This window comes from Schistocerca cancellata, chromosome 1 (genome assembly GCF_023864275.1).
Source record: "Schistocerca cancellata isolate TAMUIC-IGC-003103 chromosome 1, iqSchCanc2.1, whole genome shotgun sequence".
Classification (NCBI taxonomy): Eukaryota; Metazoa; Arthropoda; class Insecta; order Orthoptera; family Acrididae; genus Schistocerca; species Schistocerca cancellata.
Genome location: NC_064626.1, coordinates 568421438 through 568442723, shown reverse-complemented (window position 1 = coordinate 568442723; position 21286 = coordinate 568421438). Strand labels below are relative to the sequence as shown.

Genomic DNA, 21286 nt, shown 5'->3' with positions numbered 1-21286 from the left:
TAGTTTTATGTAGTTTCGACAGACGTCGGTGCTATACAGAGCCTTCAAAATGGCGTCCGTAACGGAGGTATGTTCCAACCAGAGTTGAGTTTCTTTCGGCGGAATACCAGAGCATCTCAGATATTCACAGGCGCTTACGGAATGTCTACGGAGACGTTGGAGTAAAAAAAGCAGGGTGAGTCGTTGGGAGAGGTGTCTGTCATCTTCGCAACGAGGTCGAGGAAACCTGTCCGACCTCAAGCGTGCCGGATGGCCCGCATACGGCTGTCACTCCTGCTATGTTGGAACGTGCGGACACTCTCATTCCAGGTGATCGGCGTATCACAATCAAACGTCTCGCTGCGCAACTGGGCTTCTCTGATGGCAGTGCTGACACAATTGTCCACCGATTGGGGTACTCAAAGGTGACTGCCCGTTTGGGTCCTCGCCATCTAACAGAAAACCATGAAGTGCAATGGTGCAACCAAAGACTATTTGTGCGGAATTGCTTGTGCGTTATGAGGCTGTTCGTGACAATTTTTATCGAACATCGTTATAGGTGACGAAACATGGCTTCATCACTTGGAACCGGTAACAAAACGGTAACTCATGGAGTAGCGCCACACCATCTCAGCTCCAAAGAAAAATTCTAAGCCGGTATAGTCATTGCGACGGTCTTCTGGGACTCTGAGGGAGTTACTCTGTTTGATGTCCTCTCTCATGGTGTTACGATCAACTCGGAAAGTGTCTCTGATACAGTACCCTCAGGAAATTGAAGAAACGACTTCAGCGTGTTTGTCGTCACAAAAACGCAAACCAACTTCTCGATCTCCATCACAATGCAACGCCTCAAAAAATTCTGCGCATCCGAGAGAAGCTTACGAAACTTCATTGGGCTGTTTTTCCTCATCCACTCTAAGTCCGGATCTCGCACTTTCCGCCGGCCGGTGTGGCCGAGCGGTTCTAGGCGCTTCAGTCTGGAACCGCGCGACCGCAGTTTAGAATCCTGCCTCGGGCATGGATGTGTGTGATGTCCTTAAGTTAGTTAGGTTTAAGTAGTTCTATGTTCTAGGGGACTGATGATCTCAGATGTTGTTAAGTCCCATAGTGATCAGAGCCATTTGAACCATTTTTTTCGCACTCTCCGAGTTCCATCTGTTTGGCCCAATGCAGTATGTACTGCGCGGGTAGCAGTATGTGGGTGACGGGGAGGTTATTGGTGCAGCAAGACATTGGTTCAAATTCAAATGGGTCTAAGCACTATGGGACTTAACATCTGAGGTCATCAGTCCCATAGACTTAAAACTACTTAAACCTAACTAACCTAAGAACATCACACACATCGATGCCCGAGGAAGGATTCGAACCGTAGCAGCAGTCCGGTTCCGGACTGAAGTGCCTAGAACCGCTCGGCCACAGCGGCCGGCTAGCAAGACATTGGTTCCGGCGTCGACCAGTAGAATGGTACCACATTGGTATACAGGCCCTCCCAATACGGTGGCGTAAGGCTGTCACATTGAACACAGATTGCGTTAAAAACTAGGGTTTTGTAGCCAAAAGAGTGAGGAATAACATGGTGTGTTGGAACCCTGAATAAAACCAACCTGCTTTCAGAAAAAAATTTGCTGCACTACTTAATGAACGCTCCTCACACATCGTCGTCTTGACGGCAGCATTCCACACAAGCCAGACATCATTCATGACGTAGTCCAGTTGTCCAAAGATGACTGGCTGGCTGTGTAGATATAAATACTGCTATCTGGAGCTGATCACAAGGAGGAAGAAGTTCTGTCGCATTCCTCCATCTCGCAGAAGGTTCTCAGAAGGTGTCAGAATCCGTGGCCTCAGTCACTGCCTCGCGGAAGTAGACTGAAGCACGGAAGCTGCCCACGCTGAAGGGCGCTGTATCAGGCATAAGTCATTGACTGCAGTGATCAGTGCCTGAAACTGTGCGTTCTGGCTACAGGGTCTGTTGGTTCATTGCAGCAGAAACATAAACTAATATTACGTATCAGAAAAGCAGAAAATCCCAGAACAGTTTATAATCTCAATGTATAAAGTCGAATATGTGAAACAAAATGGTATGCATTAACACAAATGTGTCGATATCTCAGGCCAGTGAAGATCACTTGCAATTAAAAAAAGATGAAAAACATATGGCACAAGAGATTTCTTTAATTCAATTTTAATTAGGTGGATACAAAGTAATAATTGTCAATGTGATATTCAAATGTGATTTCCGAATGAAAATTCCATTGTGTAATCTTTCCTTATATACAGAACGCGGGTGGTGTTATTATTACATATTTTGCACAGTTCTGCTGTAATGATAATGATCTGCATATTCAAATGTGTATGAGGGGTGTTCAGTACATAATGGAGCACTTTTTTCTGAAAGCCGATTGCTTTTATTCGGGATTCCAGTGCACCATATTATTCCCTACTCTCTTGACTGCTGAACACTATTTTTGAACACAATCTCCGATCAGTGCGAGGCGTTACGCCGCCGTACTGCGAGGGCGTGTCTGCCCGGCTGGTAGCGCTCTACTGGTCGACGTCGGGGCCAACGTCTTGCTGCACCCCACCACCGACGTGCTGCTCCCAATGGAGTGCATCTTTCATTGGGCCAAACAGATGGAAGTCGGAGAGTGCAAGATCCGGGCTGTGGGGTACACGAGGAAGAACAGGCCTCTCGGGTGCGAAGAGTTGGGTTAGGCCTTGTGTTGTAATGGAGAAGGAGAACTTCGTTAGTATTTTTGTGGCGACAAACACTCTGAAGTAGTTTCTTCAGTTTCCTGAGGGTAGCACAATACACTTCCGCGTTAGTTGTTGCGCCATGAGAGAGGAAAAAAATGGTTCAAATGGCTCTGAGCACTATGGGACTTAACTTCTGAGGTCAGCAGTCCCCTAGAACTTAGAACTACCTAAACGTAACTAACCTAAGGACATCACACACATCCATGCTCGAGGCAGGCTTCGAACCTGCGACCGTAGCCGTCGCGCGCGGTTCCAGACTGAAGCGCCTAGAACCGCTCGGCCACTCCGGCCGGCATTAGTGAGGACATCAAACAGAGTAACCCATTCAGAGTCCCAGAAAGCCTTCACCGTGACTTTACCGGCTGAGTGTACGGCTTTGAACTTTTTCTTGGGTGGAGAGACGGTGTGGCGCCACCCCACGGATCGCCGTTTTGTTTCCGATTCGAAGTGATAGACTTATGGTTCATCGCTTGTGACGATGTTCGATAAAAATTGTCACGATCAGCCCCGTAACTCGCAAGTAATTCGGCAGAGATGGTCCTTCGTTGGTGTTTATGGTATTCCGTTAGGCGACAGTAGGCGAACACCTCTGAGAGCACAAACTGGTGGACGAGTGTGTCAGCACTACCAACAGAGCAGCGAAGAGTTCGATTGTGATCCGTTGATCACCTCGTATGAGAATTTGCGCACCTTCCCACACTGACAACTGTGAACTGCGTGCGGCTGGCCGGCACGAGGGACATCGGACAGGTTTGGCGACCTGTTGCGATGATGACAGACGCTTCGCACAACGACTCACCGTGCATTTGTTAATGGTAGGTATCCGTAGACATTAAGCAAACGCCTATGAATATCAGCGATGCTCTGGTCTGCCGCAAAAAGAACTCACTGACGGATCTCTGCTTGGAACGCACCTCCTCTACAGACGCCATTTTGAGGTCTACGTATAGCGCCGCCACCTACCGCAACTTCATGAAGCTATAGAGACTGAACAGGGAAAAATTTCTTAAATTGGCCAAGGAAAAAACTATTGCATAACTTATTGAACGCCGCGAGTAGTACACTTGATGCTATTTTAATGTTGTTTTTTTGCGTTATACCTTTATTTACTGTGTTGTAAATTTGATGGCCAGCAGTGTCGATGTCGACGTAGAAGGTAATGCGGAGGTGTATGAAAGAGTGGCTGCATGTGCGGTGCGCAGGCGGCCATCATCAGCGGGGACAAGAGCGCCAACCTGCAGGAGGTGCTGCTGGTGGACGTGACGCCGCTGTCCCTCGGCATCGAGACGGCCGGCGGCATCATGACGGCCGTCGTCGAGCGCAACACGCGCATCCCCTGCTCGCTCACCAAAACCTTCTCCACCTACGCCGACAACCAGCCCGCCGTCACGGTGCAGGTGAGCGCAAACCATTCACACTATGGACTGAACTAGAGGCGCTGTGAAGCCGCGAACGCTCGCAGCTAAAGCGTCGTCACAGCTCGTGGCACGGTGAGCTTCAGGTCTCTCAGGACGCCACGAGGTTTTTAACTGTTTTGTCAGCTGAAACCGTACGGGGGGTATCAATGTTATTCTGCATCAGAGCTAAGATGTGAGTTAAATACAAGGCAAAGTAACACAAATGGTCGATCGAAATGCATTTCGCGCAGGAATCAAATGTTTGCAACAAACATACTTACAAAAAAAATCGAATTGGAAGATGAAAATACTGTCTACCATGAAAAACCAACCAAAAACTGGCTTGTAAACATCATCTGCGGACGCAGCACTCATTTGGGATTATAGAACTTTATTTATTTGCTAATGTAGCCATTTCTAATACTTATAATTTTTTACTTTCGCAGCTGTTACACCCCACATACAGTACACCAGAGTGTTCCGTGGAACATTGGTGTTCCGTGGGAAATGAATAAGTATTCCACGAAAAATTATTAACAACACAGCGTTCCTTTCTCGAAATTTTTTCTTATTTTTAAAAAATTTTATTTTGATTTCTGTGTTAATGGTTATGATTTACAATTGAAGTTATCACTGAATAAAACAAGTTTTTCTTATTTCATAAAATTTCATATTTTATTAGCCTTACAAATAAACAAGGTTTTCCATCGAAATACCAGAATTAAAGTATTCTGCCAGAGGAAAAGTTTGGGAACCCCTGCAATACACGGTTTGTACAGTTCTTGGTGTTTGAGACCATAATCTTTATGCGACTCCCATTTCTGGTTTCATATTTACATTTATTCATTCACCCAAAAATCTTCCCAGATTCGTTTATAACTATTTTGTGTGAATGTAGTCGCACACAAGCGCTTGCTCCTACGCACAATTTATCAGTAACATAAAGTCGCTCTTCATATACTTCCAGAAACTGCAAAACTGTACCTGTCGACCAATTTATCGCCTTTTTCTCAATAAGGAAACTAAAATATGCGTAAATAGAACGACCTATTGCAGCATTTATTCCACAGTAACTGGGACGTTGTTTCGAAATATAAGGGCCAGTCAAATGAAAACGAGATACATTGGAAAAAAGTAAGTAAACTATTTATTATTTCAAAAGTAATCACCATAACTGTTAAGACATTTATCCCACTGTGAGACAAACACGGTCAATGCCTTCACGGAAAAGTGTTTTGCGATTGCTTATGGACCCATGATTGTACCCACGCGTGCACATCTTCGTCCGAAGCAAATCAACAGCCATTAATGTCTTTCCTCTGGGCACCAAAAATATGGAAATCGCATTGGTAGAGATCTGGACTGTACGGAGAATGTGCAAGGGCTTCCCAGCGAAACTCCTGCAGTGCAGTGAGAACATGTGGGCCCACCCACATGTTGCCGAGACTGTGTACACTTTCTGCGTATCAATTCTACACCTTGATCGTAAAGACTGCATGAAGCGTTCAAGAGTTTATTAAAGGTTGTGTAACATTAAAAATTTACACTGCCGTCTAACTTCTGCAGTTTTAATAATGTGACTGATATTAAAGTGTCAGTACAAGCACACCAGTGCCGTGATTACGCTGGTATGCTTAAAACTGCACTGCAGTGAATCTGCAATGAATCTGTAATTTGAAATATTTTTAGTACCCATTGTTTGCCACTCTTCCAGAAGTTGCCATGCTTGAGATCATCATCTCAACCGATAAAGTCCAAGATTTGTCGCCAGATCCAACAGACCAGACCCCCTCCCAGCTACTTGGGCCCTGGGACATCCAATCTAGGATCCTCGAGCTTGCCCTCAGGCGAACGCTTGCCCTACTCCGCAGACAGCCCATTTCGGAAGAAGGAAGGAAGGAAGATTGGGTTTAACGTCCTGTCGACATCTATATCATTAGAGATGGATCTGTAATTTGAAATATTTCTTAGTACCCATTGTTTGCCACTCTTCCAGAAGTTTCCATGTTTGAGATCATCATCTCAACCGAAAAAGTCCAAGATTTTTCGCCAAATCCAACAGACCGGACCCCCTACCAGCTACTTGGGCCCTGGGACATCCAATCTAGGATCCTCGAGCTTACCCTCAGGCGAACGCTTGCCCTACACCGCAGGCAGCCCATTTCGGAAGAAGGAAGGAAGGAAGATTGGGTTTAACGTCCCGTCGACATCTATGTCATTAGAGATGGAGTACAAGCTCGGATTGTGAAAAGGATGGGGAAGGAAATCGGCCGTGCCGTTTGACAGAAACCATCCCAGCATTTGCCTGGAGGGATTAAATTAAATCATGGAAAACCTAAATCTGGAGGGCCAGACGCGGGTTGGGACGGTCGTCCTCCCGAATACGAGTCCAGTGCGTTAACCACAGCGCCACCTCGCTCGGTGCTCGACCATTTCGGCTAGACTCCCTCACTCGTGTCGATCCTTATGACATCAACAATTCTGTTCCAGATGACAGCTTGGCGGCATACGCGGTAACTTATGAGTATTATTAAACTGTTTCCACAGTAGATGCTGAAGCCGTACCAATATCAGTGCATTAGTGACTCCTTAGGCAGCTTACAAGCTCTCGACCAGTGCTTCCCACGCAATCAATTGGTAATGATTGTCCAAGAGTCTCTTTACGCCCTCGGTAACAGTGGACGTTCAGTGACCTTCATTTGGAAGTCAGAACATGTCGGGATCCCAGGCAATGAACTTGCTGACCACCTAGCCAAACAGGCTACCGGTGAACCAACTCTGGAGATGGGCATGCCTGAAACTGAATCCGATCGGTCTTCCGCCCTAAAGTTTTTTTGATCTGGGATACTGAATGGCGCACCCTATGTACACCAAATAAACCACGTTTTATCCAGGAGACAACGAATATATGGCAGTCATCCATGTATGCCACTCGCAGGGACTCGCTTGTCCTTTGCCAGCTCCGCATCGGCCATACTTGGCGAACACATGGTCACCCCCTCCGTCGCGAGCACTCAACTTGGTGTCACTGTGGCTCCCACATGACAGTCGTCCACATTTTGTTTGACTTCCCTATTTTAACCGCTCTGTGGCGGACTTTTAACCTTCCCGCCACACTGCCAACGGTGTTGGGAGACAATGCATCGTTGGCAGATGTTGTTTTACGTTTTATTCGTGAGGAGGATTTTTATCATACAATCTAAGGGTGGGCGTCTGGCCTTCTCTCCCTGGCATCCAGCCTCCCTCCATTTTAACTCTTCCTCACTCTTTCTTTGCTGTTTGTTTTCCTTGGTATTCTTCTTGTCCCTATGTGTGTTCATCTCGCCTTCTCTTTTAGGCTGGAGATTTTAGTGTGTTGCAGAGTAGCTGGCTCATCCTTTTTTATTCTTGTGACCAGCCAGCCTCGGCCATCTGATATATTATTTTAATCTCTTCCACGACTTTTTCTTTAGTGTACGTTTTCCACTTTTGGTCGGCTTCTTTCGTTTTCCTTTCCGTGTGGTTTCCCGTTAGTTTTCCGCCCTATTCCTTTCCGCGACTTCTTTTGGGAATTGTTTTAACTTGAGCCTTGTTTGCATGAGGATAATGGGGCTTATGGCCCTGTGATTTGGTCCCTTTACACCCCAAACCAACCAACCGACCAAGAGATAAATAGTCCGAACCTCATCAAGTCAGTCGTTCTTACAATGTTGACAGAAATGTTTTAAGAACGGTGCATACTATTCTGGCTAGTACATGTCACAATGTAGACCCGACTCACTGGCCGGCCGCGATGGCCGTGCGGTTCTGGCGCTGCAGTCCGGAACCGCGAGGCTGCTACGGTCGCAGGTTCGAATCCTGCCTCGGGCATGGGTGTGTGTGATGTCCTTAGGTTAGTTAGGTTTAAGTAGTTCTAAGTTCTAGGGGACTTATGACCTAAGATGTTGAGTCCCATAGTGCTCAGAGCCATTTGAACCATTTTGAACCCGACTCACTGCCACATTCCAGTCATCCGCATCTTTCTCAGCAGCGGACAGTGCTTCGGTGTTTTTATGCCTACGTTGAATAAACAACTGTGCATGGTTTTCCAAGTGATGTCTTCTATAAATTTCACAACAAAATCCTAAAAATACCTTTATTTCACTCTTAAATACTACTTACTTCCGATTAAACACTTGAAACAATCCTGTCACTTTCGCAAGAGTGAACAATCACTCTCATTTGAACCAGTCAAATGAACTGACATGATCGACCTGAAAAACTGAAAGCCACGATAAAAAGCTGTTGGTCTGCCAGATGGCAGTAAAGGGACACAGCGACTTTTGGACGAATGCCGTACTCGTTATCTTCAAGTGATCTGCTTGCATATTCCAGAAGATGAGTGAGGACAACGTCCAAGCCTCGCGATGTCCGAGCACTCGAAGCCCGAGGGTTGTTCATCAACAGTATACGCCAGGAGAGTCTACATTCACACCATTTAAAGCTACAGTGGTTGGTATTCGAGTGTTATTGTTTCTTACAGTTTAAAATAAGTTTTTTTAGAGACTTCCCCCAGCCCGAGTTCTTTGATACCTTTTTTAAAATTATTTAATACTGCAACACGTTTTGAGATATGATCTCACCGTTCGGCAAAAATTACAATACAAAAACATTCAAAATGAGTACACCTGGGTCTTAATGTAGTAGTTTTCTGTATTGGGTACGTATTTTGGCCTGCCTGTGGAACAAGGGAAACATTTCCTTTTCTGCTGGTAAACATTTCGGGGTGTACACGAAACTCTTCTGTTCACGTTTCGACCAGAACTGCGCTGGACGTCTTCAGAGATATTGCTGCTCCGTTTACTCTTGCCGACTGACTCATCTGACGTCTGAGAACGACATTTATGCTGTAGAAAAAGGAAACGTGATCGGAGTCACTTGTGATAAACAGAAATGATCATTGTCACAGATAAAACTTCACTACCGACTGTCGTCTTAGCAAAGATAAAAACTCTTTACCGATTCTGCAGAGCTACTGTCCATATGTCGCTATGTTTCATAGTCTCTTCTTTCTTATTAAAATTTTCGTCGTTAGACATAAAACTTTTGTTTCAGAAAACTTCACTTCGTGACCTCCTGACTGAAGAGCATGTTCTGCTACAGCCGATTTGCGTATTTTGCCTATGCTGGTCGGTAGAGGCTTTGTGTTCCTTTAGCCGTGTATTCGCGCTTTTCTCGGTTGTGCCAATATAAAATTTACCACACGCAAACGGAATTTTATATATGCCACATGCTGACAGAGGATGGCGTTTAACCTTTTCAGATCGGAGTGCTTGACCTATTTCCTTTGTTGGTCTAAAAACCGGTCTAATGTCATATTTCTGTAAAATCTTTCCGATTCGATCTGTTATTTTTTTAATACAAAGGAGAGAAACACTCGGACTTCCGAGCGTCGGTCGGCAAGACGCAATAGAGGAGCAACGCCTCTGACGATGCGCAGCGCAGCTCTGGACGGAACATTCGAGGACAACGACCTTATATACCGAAAGATTTACCAACAGCAATGTCATCCGGTCGTGAAAGCTTTCGTTCTATCAACATTTACTTCATTTGCTGGTCTGTCGCCAACATTAAAAAAAACGTAAATCATTATTGACACTCTTCATTTCTGACTAACAGCGTGAGTGAATATTCACGTTTTTTGTGCTAGAAACGGACCATCAAAAGTAGTAAATGGTATTTCTAATGGCTTATGCTTCTGTTCTGTTTCTCCGCAGGCAAACCACGACATAAAGACGATGGCACGCAAGGCATACGGATCTCGCCCCTTTTGGACTTGATCGTTGTGTCCCTTTTATTATCGATCAGAACGATTGTTTGGGTGCTTTTCGTTCGGCAGATATTCGAAGGCGAGCGCGCGCTCACCAAGGACAACAACCTGCTGGGCACTTTCGACCTGGTGGGCATCCCGCCCGCGCCCCGCGGTGTGCCGCGCATCGACGTCAACTTCGACATCGACGCCAATGGCATCCTCAACGTGTCGGCCCGAGACGCCAGCACTGGACGCTCGCAGGTACCTCCTCGCTGCCTGTCCAACACCACTCACAGTACGAAATATCTTCGTAGAATACACTGATCAGCTAGAACATTGTGACCACCGATATAAACCCGTCCAGGCGAGGAATGACTGCTACGCATGGTGCCTGCAGCATTAGGGAGCGAGCTGTCCGTGTGTAGAATGGGGAAGGCGCGCGATCTGAGTTTGACCGAGGGCAGATTGTCACGGCGCGGAGGCTCGGACCGAGCACTTCGGAAACTGCACGACTTGTCAGGTGTTCGAGGGTGCTGTGGTGAGTGTCTTCAACACGAGGCGAAACCAAGGTGAAAGTGCGTGCAGACTTCGTGGGCTTGGGTGGCCACCCCTCATTACAGATATCGGGCATTGGAGGCTGGCCGAACTGGTAAAACAGGACAGGCAGCGAACTGTGGCTGAACTAACATCAGACATTAACACTGGACAGAGTACAAGTGTATCTAAGCACACAGTGCACTGAACACTCCTGACAATGGGCCTCCGCAGCCGACGACCCATGCATGTGCCGACGTTAACACCACGACATCGGCGACTATGACTGAAATCTGTCACGTTGGTCCACTGCCAGAGCGTTGCATGCTCTGATGAATCCTGGCACCTCCTTCACCACGCCGGTGGAAGGACGCGACGGTCGCAGGTTCGAATCCTGCCTCGGGCATGGATGTGTGTGATGTACTTAGGTTAGTTAGGTCTAAGTAGTTCTAAGTTATAGGGGACTGATGACCATAGATGTTAAGTCCCATAGTGCTCAGAGCCATTTGAACCATTTGAAGGACGCGAATCCATCGTCTTCCAGCGGAACAGCTTCTTGACACGTGTGCTGCGGGACAGAGACAAGCTGCTGGCGGCTCCATTATGCTCTGGGGAAATTCGTGTGAACATCCGTGGGTCCAGTGGAGCTCGTGCAACGTACCGTGACGGCCGAGGAGTATCGTACACTGATTGCAGACGACGTACACCCCTTTATGACGATCGTGTTTCCCGACAGCAGTGACATTTTTCAACAAGACAATGCGCCATGTCACAAGGCCAGGAGTGTGATGGAGTGGTTGGAGGAACACAGTGGCGAGTTCCAATTGATGTTCTGGCCCCCCAACATGCCAGACCAGAACCCAATCGAACACATCTAGGATGTGATTGAACGTGGTGTCAGAGCTTATCGCCGCCTCCCCGGAATTTACGGGAATTAGGCGACTAGTGTGTACATGTGGTGCCAACTCCCTCCAGCGAACTACCGAGGCCTCATTGCTTCCATGCAATGATGCGTCGCTGCCGTTATTCTTGCGAAAGGGGGGCATACCAGCTATTAGGTAGGGGGTCATAATGTTCTGTCTCATCAGTGTAACTTGACTTGCCAACGAATCTTCCTAGCAGCGATATTTAATGGCGCTACTTAAATAAGGTTTCAGATAGATTATATAATGGTAAGGCAGAGATTTAGGAACCACATTTTAAATTGTAAGACATTTCCAGAGGCAGATGTGGACTCTGACCACAATCTATTGGTTATAAACTGTAGATTAAAACTGAAGAAACTGCAAAAAGGTGGGAATTTAAGGAGATGGGACCTGGATAAACTGACTACAGAGTTTCATGGAGAGCATAAGGGAACAATTGTCAGGAATGGGGGAAAGAAATACAGTAGAAGAAGAATGGGTAGCTTTGAGGGAAGAAGTGAGCCGGCCGGAGTGGCCGTGCGGTTCTGGGCGCTACAGTCTGGAACCGAGCGACCGCTATGGTCGCAGGTTCGAATCCTGCCTCGGGCATGGATGTGTGTGATGTCCTTAGGTTAGTTAGGTTTAATTAGTTCTAAGTTCTAGGCGACTGATGACCTCAGAAGTTAAGTCGCATACTGCTCAGAGCCATTTTGAGGGATGAAGTAGTGAAGGCAGCAGAGGATCAAGTAGGTAAACAGACGAGGGCTAGTAGAAATCCTTGGGTAACAGAAGAAATATTGAATTTAATTGATGAAAGGAGAAAATATAAAATCGCAGTAAATGAAGCAGGCAAAAAGGAATACAAACGTCTCAAAAATGAGATTGACAGGAAGTGCAAAATGGCTAAGCAGGGATGGCTAGAGGACAAATGTAAGGATGTAGAGGCTTATCTCACTAGGGGTAAGACAGATACTGCCTACAGGAAAATTAAAGAGACCTTTGGAGAAAAGAGAAACCACTTGTATGAATATCAAGAGCTCAGATGGAAACCCAGTTCTAAGCAAAGAAGGGAAAGCAGAAAGGTCGATTGGATTGTTTGGGGGAAGAGACCAAACAGCGAGGTCATCGGTCTCATCGGATTAGGGAAGGACGCGGAAGGAAGTCGGCCGTGCCCTTTCAAAGGAACCATCCCGGCATTTGCCTATAGCGATTTAGGGAAATCATGGAAAACCTAAATCAGGATGGCCGGACGCGGGATTGAACCGTCGTCCTCCCGAATGCGAGTCCAGTGTGTTAACCACTGCGCCACCTCGCTCGGTAGAAAGGTGGAAGGAGTATATAGAGTGTCTATACAAGGGCGATGTACTTGAGGACAATATTATGGAAATGGAAGAGGATGTAGATGAAGATGAAATGGGAGATATGATACTGCATGAATGCGTGAAGAATTTGACAGATCACTGAAAGACCTCAGTCGAAACAAGGCTCCAGGAGTAGACAACATTCCATTACAACTACTGATAGCCTTGGGAGAGCCAGCTCTGACAAAACTCTACCATCTGCTGAGCAAGATATATGAGACAGGCGAAATACCCTCAGACTTCAAGAAGAATATAATTCCAATCCCAAAGGAAGCAGGTGTTGACAGATGTGAAAATTACCGAACTATCAGTTTAATAAGTCACAGCTGCAAAATACTAATGCGAATTCTTTACAGACAAATGGAAAAACTGGTAGAAGCCGACCTCGGCGATGATCAGTTTGGATTCCGTGGTAATGTTGGAATACGTGAGGCAATACTGACCCTACGACTTATCTTAGAAAATAGATTAAGGAAAAGCAAACCTACGTTTCTAGCATTTGTAGACTTAGAGAAAGCTTTTGACAATGTTGACTGGAATACTCTCTTTCAAATTCTAAAGGTGGCAGGGGTAAAGTACAGGGAGCGACAGGCTATTTACAATTTGTACAGAAACCAGATGGCAGTTATAAGAGTCGAGGGACATGAAAGGGAAACAGTGGTTGAGAAGGGAGAGAGACAGTGTTGTAGCCTCTCCCCGATGCTATTCAATCTGTATATTGAGCAAGCAGTAAAGGAAACGAAAGAAAACATCGGAGTAGGTATTAAAATCCATGGAGAAGAAATAAAAACGTTGAGGTTCGCCGATGACGTTGTAATTCTGTCAGAGACAGCAAAGGACTTGGAAGAGTAGTTGAACGGAATGGACAGTGTCTTGAAAGGAGGGTATAAGATGAACATCAACAAAAGCAAAACGAGGAGAATGGAATGTAGTCGAATTAAGTCGGGTGATGCTGAGGGAATTAGATTAGGAAATGGGACACTTAAAGTAGTAAGGAAGTTTTGATATTTGGGGAGCAAAATAACTGATGATGGTCGAAGTAGAGAGGCTATAAAATGTAGACAGGCAATGGCAAGGAAAGCGTTTCTGAAGAAGAGAAATTTGTTAACATCGAGTATACATTTAAGTGTCAGGAAGTCGATTCTGAAAGTGTTTATATGGAGTGTAGCCATGTATGGAAGTGAAACATGGACGATAAATAGTTTAGACAAGAAGAGAATAGAAGCTTTCGAAATGTGGTGCTACAGAAGAATGCTGAAGATTAGATGGGTAGATCACATAACTAATGAGGAGGTATTGAATACAATTGGGGAGAAGAGGAGTTTGTGGCACAACTTGACTAGAAGAAGGGATCGGTTGGTAGGACATGTTCTGAGGCATCAAGGGATCACCAATTTAGCACTGGAGGGCAGCGTGGAGGGTAAAAATCGTAGAGGGAGACCAAGAGATGAATACACTAAGCATATTCAGAAGGATGTAGGTTGCGGTAGGTACTGGGAAGTGAAGAAGCTTGCACAGGATAGAGTAGCGTGGAGAGCTGCATCAAACCAGTCTCAGGACTGAAGACCACGACGACGACAACATTTAAATAACAATTTTAAATAACAATTCTTTCCAATATAAACCCTACTAAATTTTTAATACCCTAGGATTCACCAGAATAAAAGAGAGTTTTTGTCATTCATGACATTTTTTGGTAATTCGTCAAAACTATTCACTTTTTATTACAATTAAGAAACCTAGCTTAGCTGTTAGGCCCAGAGGTCTACGCAGTGATCACCCATCACTGCGTCATCCTGTGTCATAAGGCTTCATTCTGATGCAGTATGAAGGGGCGTGTGGTTAGCACATCAGACTCCTGCCCGTTGTCAGTTTTCGAATGTTGAAATGTTGCATCGAGAGGCTCAGTGGATCACATTATAATCCTCTCACCAAGGGAAAATCTCTGGTAGAACCAGAAATTAAACCTGGGTCCTCTGCATGACAGATATGCTGATCATTCACCTACAGATGCGGAGGTGTTCACTGAGCTGACAAAAGTCGTGAGACGCTAATATGCACATATGCAGATAGTGGTACATCTACATCGACATGGATACTCGGCAAATCACATTTAAATGCCTGCAGAGGGTTCACCGAACCATCTTCACAATTCTCTATTATTTCAATCTCGCATAGTGCGCGAAAAGAACGAATACCTAGATCTTTCCGTACGAGCTCTGATTTCCGCTATTTTATCGTGGTGGTCGTTTCTCCCTATGTAGGTCGGTGTCAACAAAATATTTTCGCATTCGGAGGAGAGAGATAGTAATTGGAATTCTGTGAGAATATTCCGTCGCAACGAAAAACGCCTTTCTTTTAATGATGTCCAGCCCAAATCCTGTATCATTTCAGTGACACTCTCTCCCGTATGTCACGAAAATGCAAAACTTTCTGAACGTCTTAGAACTTTTTCGATGTACTCCGTCAGTCCTATCTGGTAAGGATCCCACACCGCGCAGCAGTATTCTAAAAGAGGACGGACAAGCGTATGTAGGTAGTCTCCTTAGTAGATCTGTTACATTTTCTAAGTGTCCTGTCTTTGTTTGGCCTTCCCCACAACATTTTCTATGTGTTCTTTCCAATTTAAGTTATTCTTAATTGCAATTATTAGGTATTTAGTTGAATTTCCGGCCTTTAGATTTGATTGATTTATCATGTTACCGAAGTTAACGAATCCGTTTTAGCACTCATGTGGATGACCTCACACTTTTCGTTATTTAGAGTCAACTGCCAATTTTCGCGCCATTCAGATATCTTTTCTAAATCGCTTTGCAATTTGTTTTGATCTCCTGATGACTTTATTAGCCGATAAACGACAGCTTCATCTGCAAACAACCTAAGATGGCTGCTCAGATTGTCTCCCAGATAGTTTATATAGATAAGGAACAGCAAAGGGCCTATAGCACTACCTTGGGGAATGCCAGAAATCACTTCTGTTTCACTCCGTCAATTGCTACGAACTGTGACCTCTCTCACAAGAAATCACAACTCCAGTCACGTAACTGAGACGATATTCCATAAGCACGCAATTTCACTACAAACCGCTTGTGTGGTACCGTGTCAAAAGCCTTCCGGAAATTCAGAAATACGGTATCGATCTGAAATCCCTTGTCAATAGCACTCAACACTTCATGCGAATAAACAGCTAGATGTGTTTCACAAGAACGATGTTTTCTTAACACATGTTGACTGTGTGTCAATAGACGGTTTTCTTCGAGGTATTTCATAATGTTCGAACACAATATACAGTCCTGGAAATGGAAAAAAGAACACATTGACACCGGAGTGTCAGACCCACCATACTTGCTCCGGACACTGCGAGAGGGCTGTACAAGCAATGATCACACGCACGGCACAGCGGACACACCAGGAACCGCGGTGTTGGCCGTCGAATGGCGCTAGCTGCGCAGCATTTGTGCACCGCCGCCGTCAGTGTCAGCCAGTTTGCCGTGGCATACGGAGCTCCATCGCAGTCTTTAACACTGGTAGCATGCCGCGACAGCGTGGACGTGAACCGTATGTGCAGTTGACGGACTTTGAGCGAGGGCGTATAGTGGACATGCGGGAGGCCGGGTGGACGTACCGCCGAATTGCTCAACACGTGGGGCGTGAGGTCTCCACAGTACATCGATGTTGTCGCCAGTCGTCGGCGGAAGGTGCACGTGCCCGTCGACCTGGGACCGGACCGCAGCGACGCACGGATGCACGCCAAGACCGTAGGATCCTACGCAGTGCCGTAGGGGACCGCACCGCCACTTCCCAGAAAATTAGGGACACTGTTGCTCCTGGGGTATCGGCGAGGACCATTCGCAACCGTCTCCATGAAGCTGGGCTACGGTCCTGCACACCGTTAGGCCGTCTTCCGCTCACGCCCCAACATCATGCAGCCCGCCTCCAGTGGTGTCGCGACAGGCGTGAATGGAGGGACGAATGGAGACGTGTCGTCTTCAGCGATGAGAGTCGCTTCTGCCTTGGTGCCAATGATGGTCGTATGCGTGTTTGGCGCCGTGCAGGTGAGCGCCACAATCAGGACTGCATACGACCGAGGCACACAGGGCCAACACCCGGCATCATGGTGTGGGGAGCGATCTCCTACACTGGCTGTACACCACTGGTGATCGTCGAGGGGACACTGAATAGTGCACGGTACATCCAAACCGTCATCGAACCCATCGTTCTACCATTCCTAGACCGGCAAGGGAACGTGCTGTTCCAACAGGACAATGCACGTCCGCATGTATCCCGTGCCACCCAACGTGCTCTAGAAGGTGTGAGTCAACTACCCTGGCCAGCAAGATCTCCGGATCTGTCCCCCATTGAGCATGTTTGGGACTGGATGAAGCGTCGTCTCACGCGGTCTGCACGTCCAGCACGAACGCTGGTCCAACTGAGGCGCCAGGTGGAAATGGCATGGCAAGCCGTTCCACAGGACTACATCCAGCATCTCTACGATCGTCTCCATGGGAGAATAGCAGCCTGCATTGCTGCGAAAGGTGGATATACACTGTACTAGTGCCGACATTGTGCATGCTCTGTTGCCTGTGTCTATGTGCCTGTGGTTCTGTCAGTGTGATCATATGATGTATCTGACCCCAGGAATGTGTCAATAAAGTTTCCCCTTCCTGGGACAATGAATTCACGGTGTTCTTATTTCAATTTCCAGGAGTGTATGTTCCAGAATCCTGCTGCATATCGACGTTAATGATATGGGCCTGTAATTAAGTGGATTGATGCTACTACCTTTCTTGAATGTTGGTGTGACCTGTGCAGCTTTCCAGTCTTTGGGTACAGTTTTTTCGTTGAGCGAACGGTTGTATATGATTGTTAAATATGGAGCTAACGCATCAGCGTACTCTGGAACCAGCATACTCTGAAAGGAATCTAATTGGTATACAGTTTGGGCCAGAAGACTTGCTTGTATTAAGTGGTTTAAGTTGCTTCACTACTCCGAGGATATTTACTTCTACGTTACTCATGTAGGCAGCTGTTCTTGATCCGAATTCTGGAATATTTGGTTCACATGACTCTGAGCACTATGGGACTTAACTTCTGAGGTCATGAGTCCCCTAGAACTTAGAACTACTTAAACCTAACCAACCTAAGGGCATCACGCACATCCATGCCCGAGGCAGGATTCGACCCTGCGACCGTAGCGCTCGCGTGGTTCCAGACTGTAGGGCCTAGAACCGATCGGCCACTTCGGCCGGGTGGAATATTTACTTCGTCTTCTTTTGTGAAGGTATTTCGAAAGGCAGTGTTTAGTAACTCTGCTTTGGTAGCACTGACTTCGATAGTATTTCTATTGCTGTCGCGTAGAGAAGGCATTAATTGTTTCTTGCCGCTGACATAATTCACATACGACTACAAACAGTTATAAGCATCTCGCGTTGAAGTCCGCGCTAAATTTCGAGCTTCTGTAAAAGATAAACCGGTCTCGGGGATTTTGCGTCTGTTTAAATTAGACATGTTTGTTCCGTTGTCTCTGAAGCAGTGCTCTGACCCGTTTTGTGTACCAAGGAGGATCAGCTCCGTCGTTCAGTTTATTTGGTATAAATCTTTCAATTGCTGCCGATACTATTTCTTTGAATTCAAGCCACATCTGGTCTACACGTATATTATTAATTTGGAAGGAGTGGAGGTTGTCTCTCAGGAAGGCGTCAAGTGAATTTTTATCTATTTTTTTTAATAGGAATATTTTTCGTTTATTTTCGGAGGATTTGTGGGTTACAATATTCAGTCTCGCTACGACAACTTTGTGTTCACTAATGCCTGTATCCGTTGTGATGCTCGTTATTAACTCAGGATTATTTGTTACTAAGGGGTCAAGTGTGTTTTCACAACCGTGTACTATTCGCGTGGGCTCATGAACTAACTGCTCGAAATAATTTTCAGAGAATGCGTTTAGCACACTTTCGGATGATGTTTTATGCGTACCTCCGGAATTAAACATGTATTTTCGCCAACATATCGAGGGTAAATTAAAGTCACCACCAATTATAATCGTATAAGTGAGGTATGTGTTTGAAATCAAACTCAAGTTTTCTTTGAACCTTTCAACAACTGTGTCATCTAAATTGGGAGGTCGGTGAAAGGATCCAATTATTATTTTATTCCGGTTACCAATCGCGTAAACAAGATATAAAGGGCAGTGCATTGGCGGAGCTGTCGTTTACTCAAAAAGGTTCAAATGACTCTGAGCACTATAGGACTTAACATCTGAGGTCATCAGTTCCCTATATTTAGAACTACTTAAACCTAACTAACTTAGGGACATCGCACACATCCATGCCCGAGGCAGGATTCGAACCTGCGACCGTAGCAGCAGTGCGGTTCCAGACTGAAGCGCCTAGAACCGCTCGGCCACAGTGGCGGGCAGCTGTCGTTTGTACTGAAGTGATTTGTGTGAAGGGTTTCCGACGTGATTACGGCCGGACGACGGGAATTAACAGACTGAACGCAGAATGGCAGTTGCAGCTAGACCCATGGGACGTTCCTTAACGGAAATTGTTAGGAATCAATAATCCGAGATCCACTGCCTCAAGAGTGTCCCGAGAATAACACATTTCACGCATTAGCTCTCACCATGGTCAACACAGTGACCAGTGGCCTTCGGTTAATAACCGACAGCAGTAGCGCTTGCGTAGAGTTGTCTGTGTTAACAGACAAGCAACTCCGCGTGAAATAACCGCTGAAGTCAATGTGAGACATGCGACGAACAGAACCGTTAGGACAGTCCGGCGAAATTTGATATTAATGGCCTATGGCAGCAGACGACTGACGCGAGTGCCTTTGATAATAGCACATCACCTGCAGCGCCTCTCCTGGGCGCTTGACCATATCGGTTAGACCCCAGACGACGGCAAAATCTTGGCCTGGTCAGACGAGTCCCGATTTCAGTTGGTAAAAGCTAACGGTAAGGTTCGAGTGTTGTACCTACCCCACAAAGCCATGGACCCATATTGTTCAAAAATGGTTCAAATGGCTCTGAGCACTATGGGACTCAACTTCTGAGGTCATTAGTCCCCTAGAACTTAGAACTAGTTAAACCTAACTAACCTAAGGACATCACAGACACCCATGCCCAAGGCAGGATTCGAACCTGCGACCGTAGCGGTCTCGCGGTTTCAGACTGCAGCGCCTAGAACCGCACGGCCACTTCGGCCGGCACCCATGTTGTCAACAATGCTCTGTGCAAGCTGGTGGTGGCTCCATAAAGATGTGGGCTATGTTTACATGGAATGGACTGGGTCCTCTGGTCCAACTGAAACGATCGTTGACTAGAAATGATTGTGTTCAAGTACCTGGAGACCATTTGCAACCATTCATGGATTTCATATTCGCAAACAGCGATTGAATTTTTATGGGTAACAATGCGCCATGTCACCATGCAAATACTGTTATCGATTGGTTTGAAGAACATTCGGGACAATTCAAGCGAGTGACTTGGCCGTCCAGATCCCCTGTCATAAATCCCATCGAATATTTAAGGGACAGAATCGAGAGATCAGTTCGTGCACAAAATCCTGCGCCGACGTCTTCGCAATTATGGATGGCTAAAGAGGCAGCATGGCTCAATATTTCTTCAGGGGATTTCCGACGACTTCTTGAGTCCATTCCACGTCGAGCTGCTGCACTACTCTTTGCAAAAGCAAGTCCGATGCGGTATTAGCAAGTATCCTATGACTTTTATTACCTCAATTTATATCCTAATGCTGTTCTTATTCCCTTTAAAATGTCGCTAATTTTAAAGAAGTGAAATGGTCCAATGGCCAGGAGACGCCAGCTGGGGTTTTCAGCTATCTGGTGCAAGTCTTTCCATTTGACGGCTCTTCGGCGACTTGCTCGTCTTTGTGAGGAGGAAGAGACGGAACAATTAGGACAACACAAATATTCAGTCCCTGAGCGACGAAAATCTCTGACTCAGCCGGGAATCGAACCTGGGACCCCACTATGTAGAGGTGGCAAGGCTATCCACTAGACTGTGAGCTGTGAACAGTTTCAAACGAATCAATAGCGTTCGAGCCTTGTCACTGTAGTATTCGTTTATTCAGAAGTATTTCCTATTACACTGCAGCCGTTACTCGTCAATACCACCACACGGACTGTTTCTTAGAGCGCGCAAAAAATAACTTAGCCTGTACGGTCGGCTAGGCGCTATGTCCCGCATTCCGGTAATTTTCACCGCTGCAGATTATTGCCGCGTATCGTAAGCACTACGAATCAGCATATCAATGCCACCGGCTGTTAGAAAACGAAGTTTTACAATTCACGAAGGACTTGCAAACGGAGTTCCCATTTTTTTACAAAAGTGTACAACACCTTCAGAAGTGCGGTGCAAAAAGTGTAATGGACTGTTCTCCGTTGCTCACGGCGGTAAACACGATGTACAAATTCATTTAACATCTGACAAACGTAAAAGGGCGTAGACTGCTGCAGGTACATCATCTCTTTCAACTTATTTCCGTCAGGAAAACTTCGCTGACTACGAAGAACTTGCAAGAGCCGTAGGTTTATTGGCTTTCCACACGGTAAGTCACAGAG

General features: G+C 46.1%; 1 protein-coding gene across 1 annotated transcript in view; it reads left to right on the top strand.

The window, feature by feature from the left end:
* Positions 1–21286, top strand: part of LOC126161817 (heat shock protein 70 B2-like) — a 160501-nt gene that overhangs the window by 125785 nt on the left and 13430 nt on the right. The window contains exons 5-6 of the mRNA XM_049917921.1: positions 3939–4133; positions 9991–10164. Coding sequence (XP_049773878.1) covers positions 3939–4133; positions 9991–10164 — 369 coding nt within the window. The remainder of the gene's footprint in view (positions 1–3938; positions 4134–9990; positions 10165–21286) is intronic.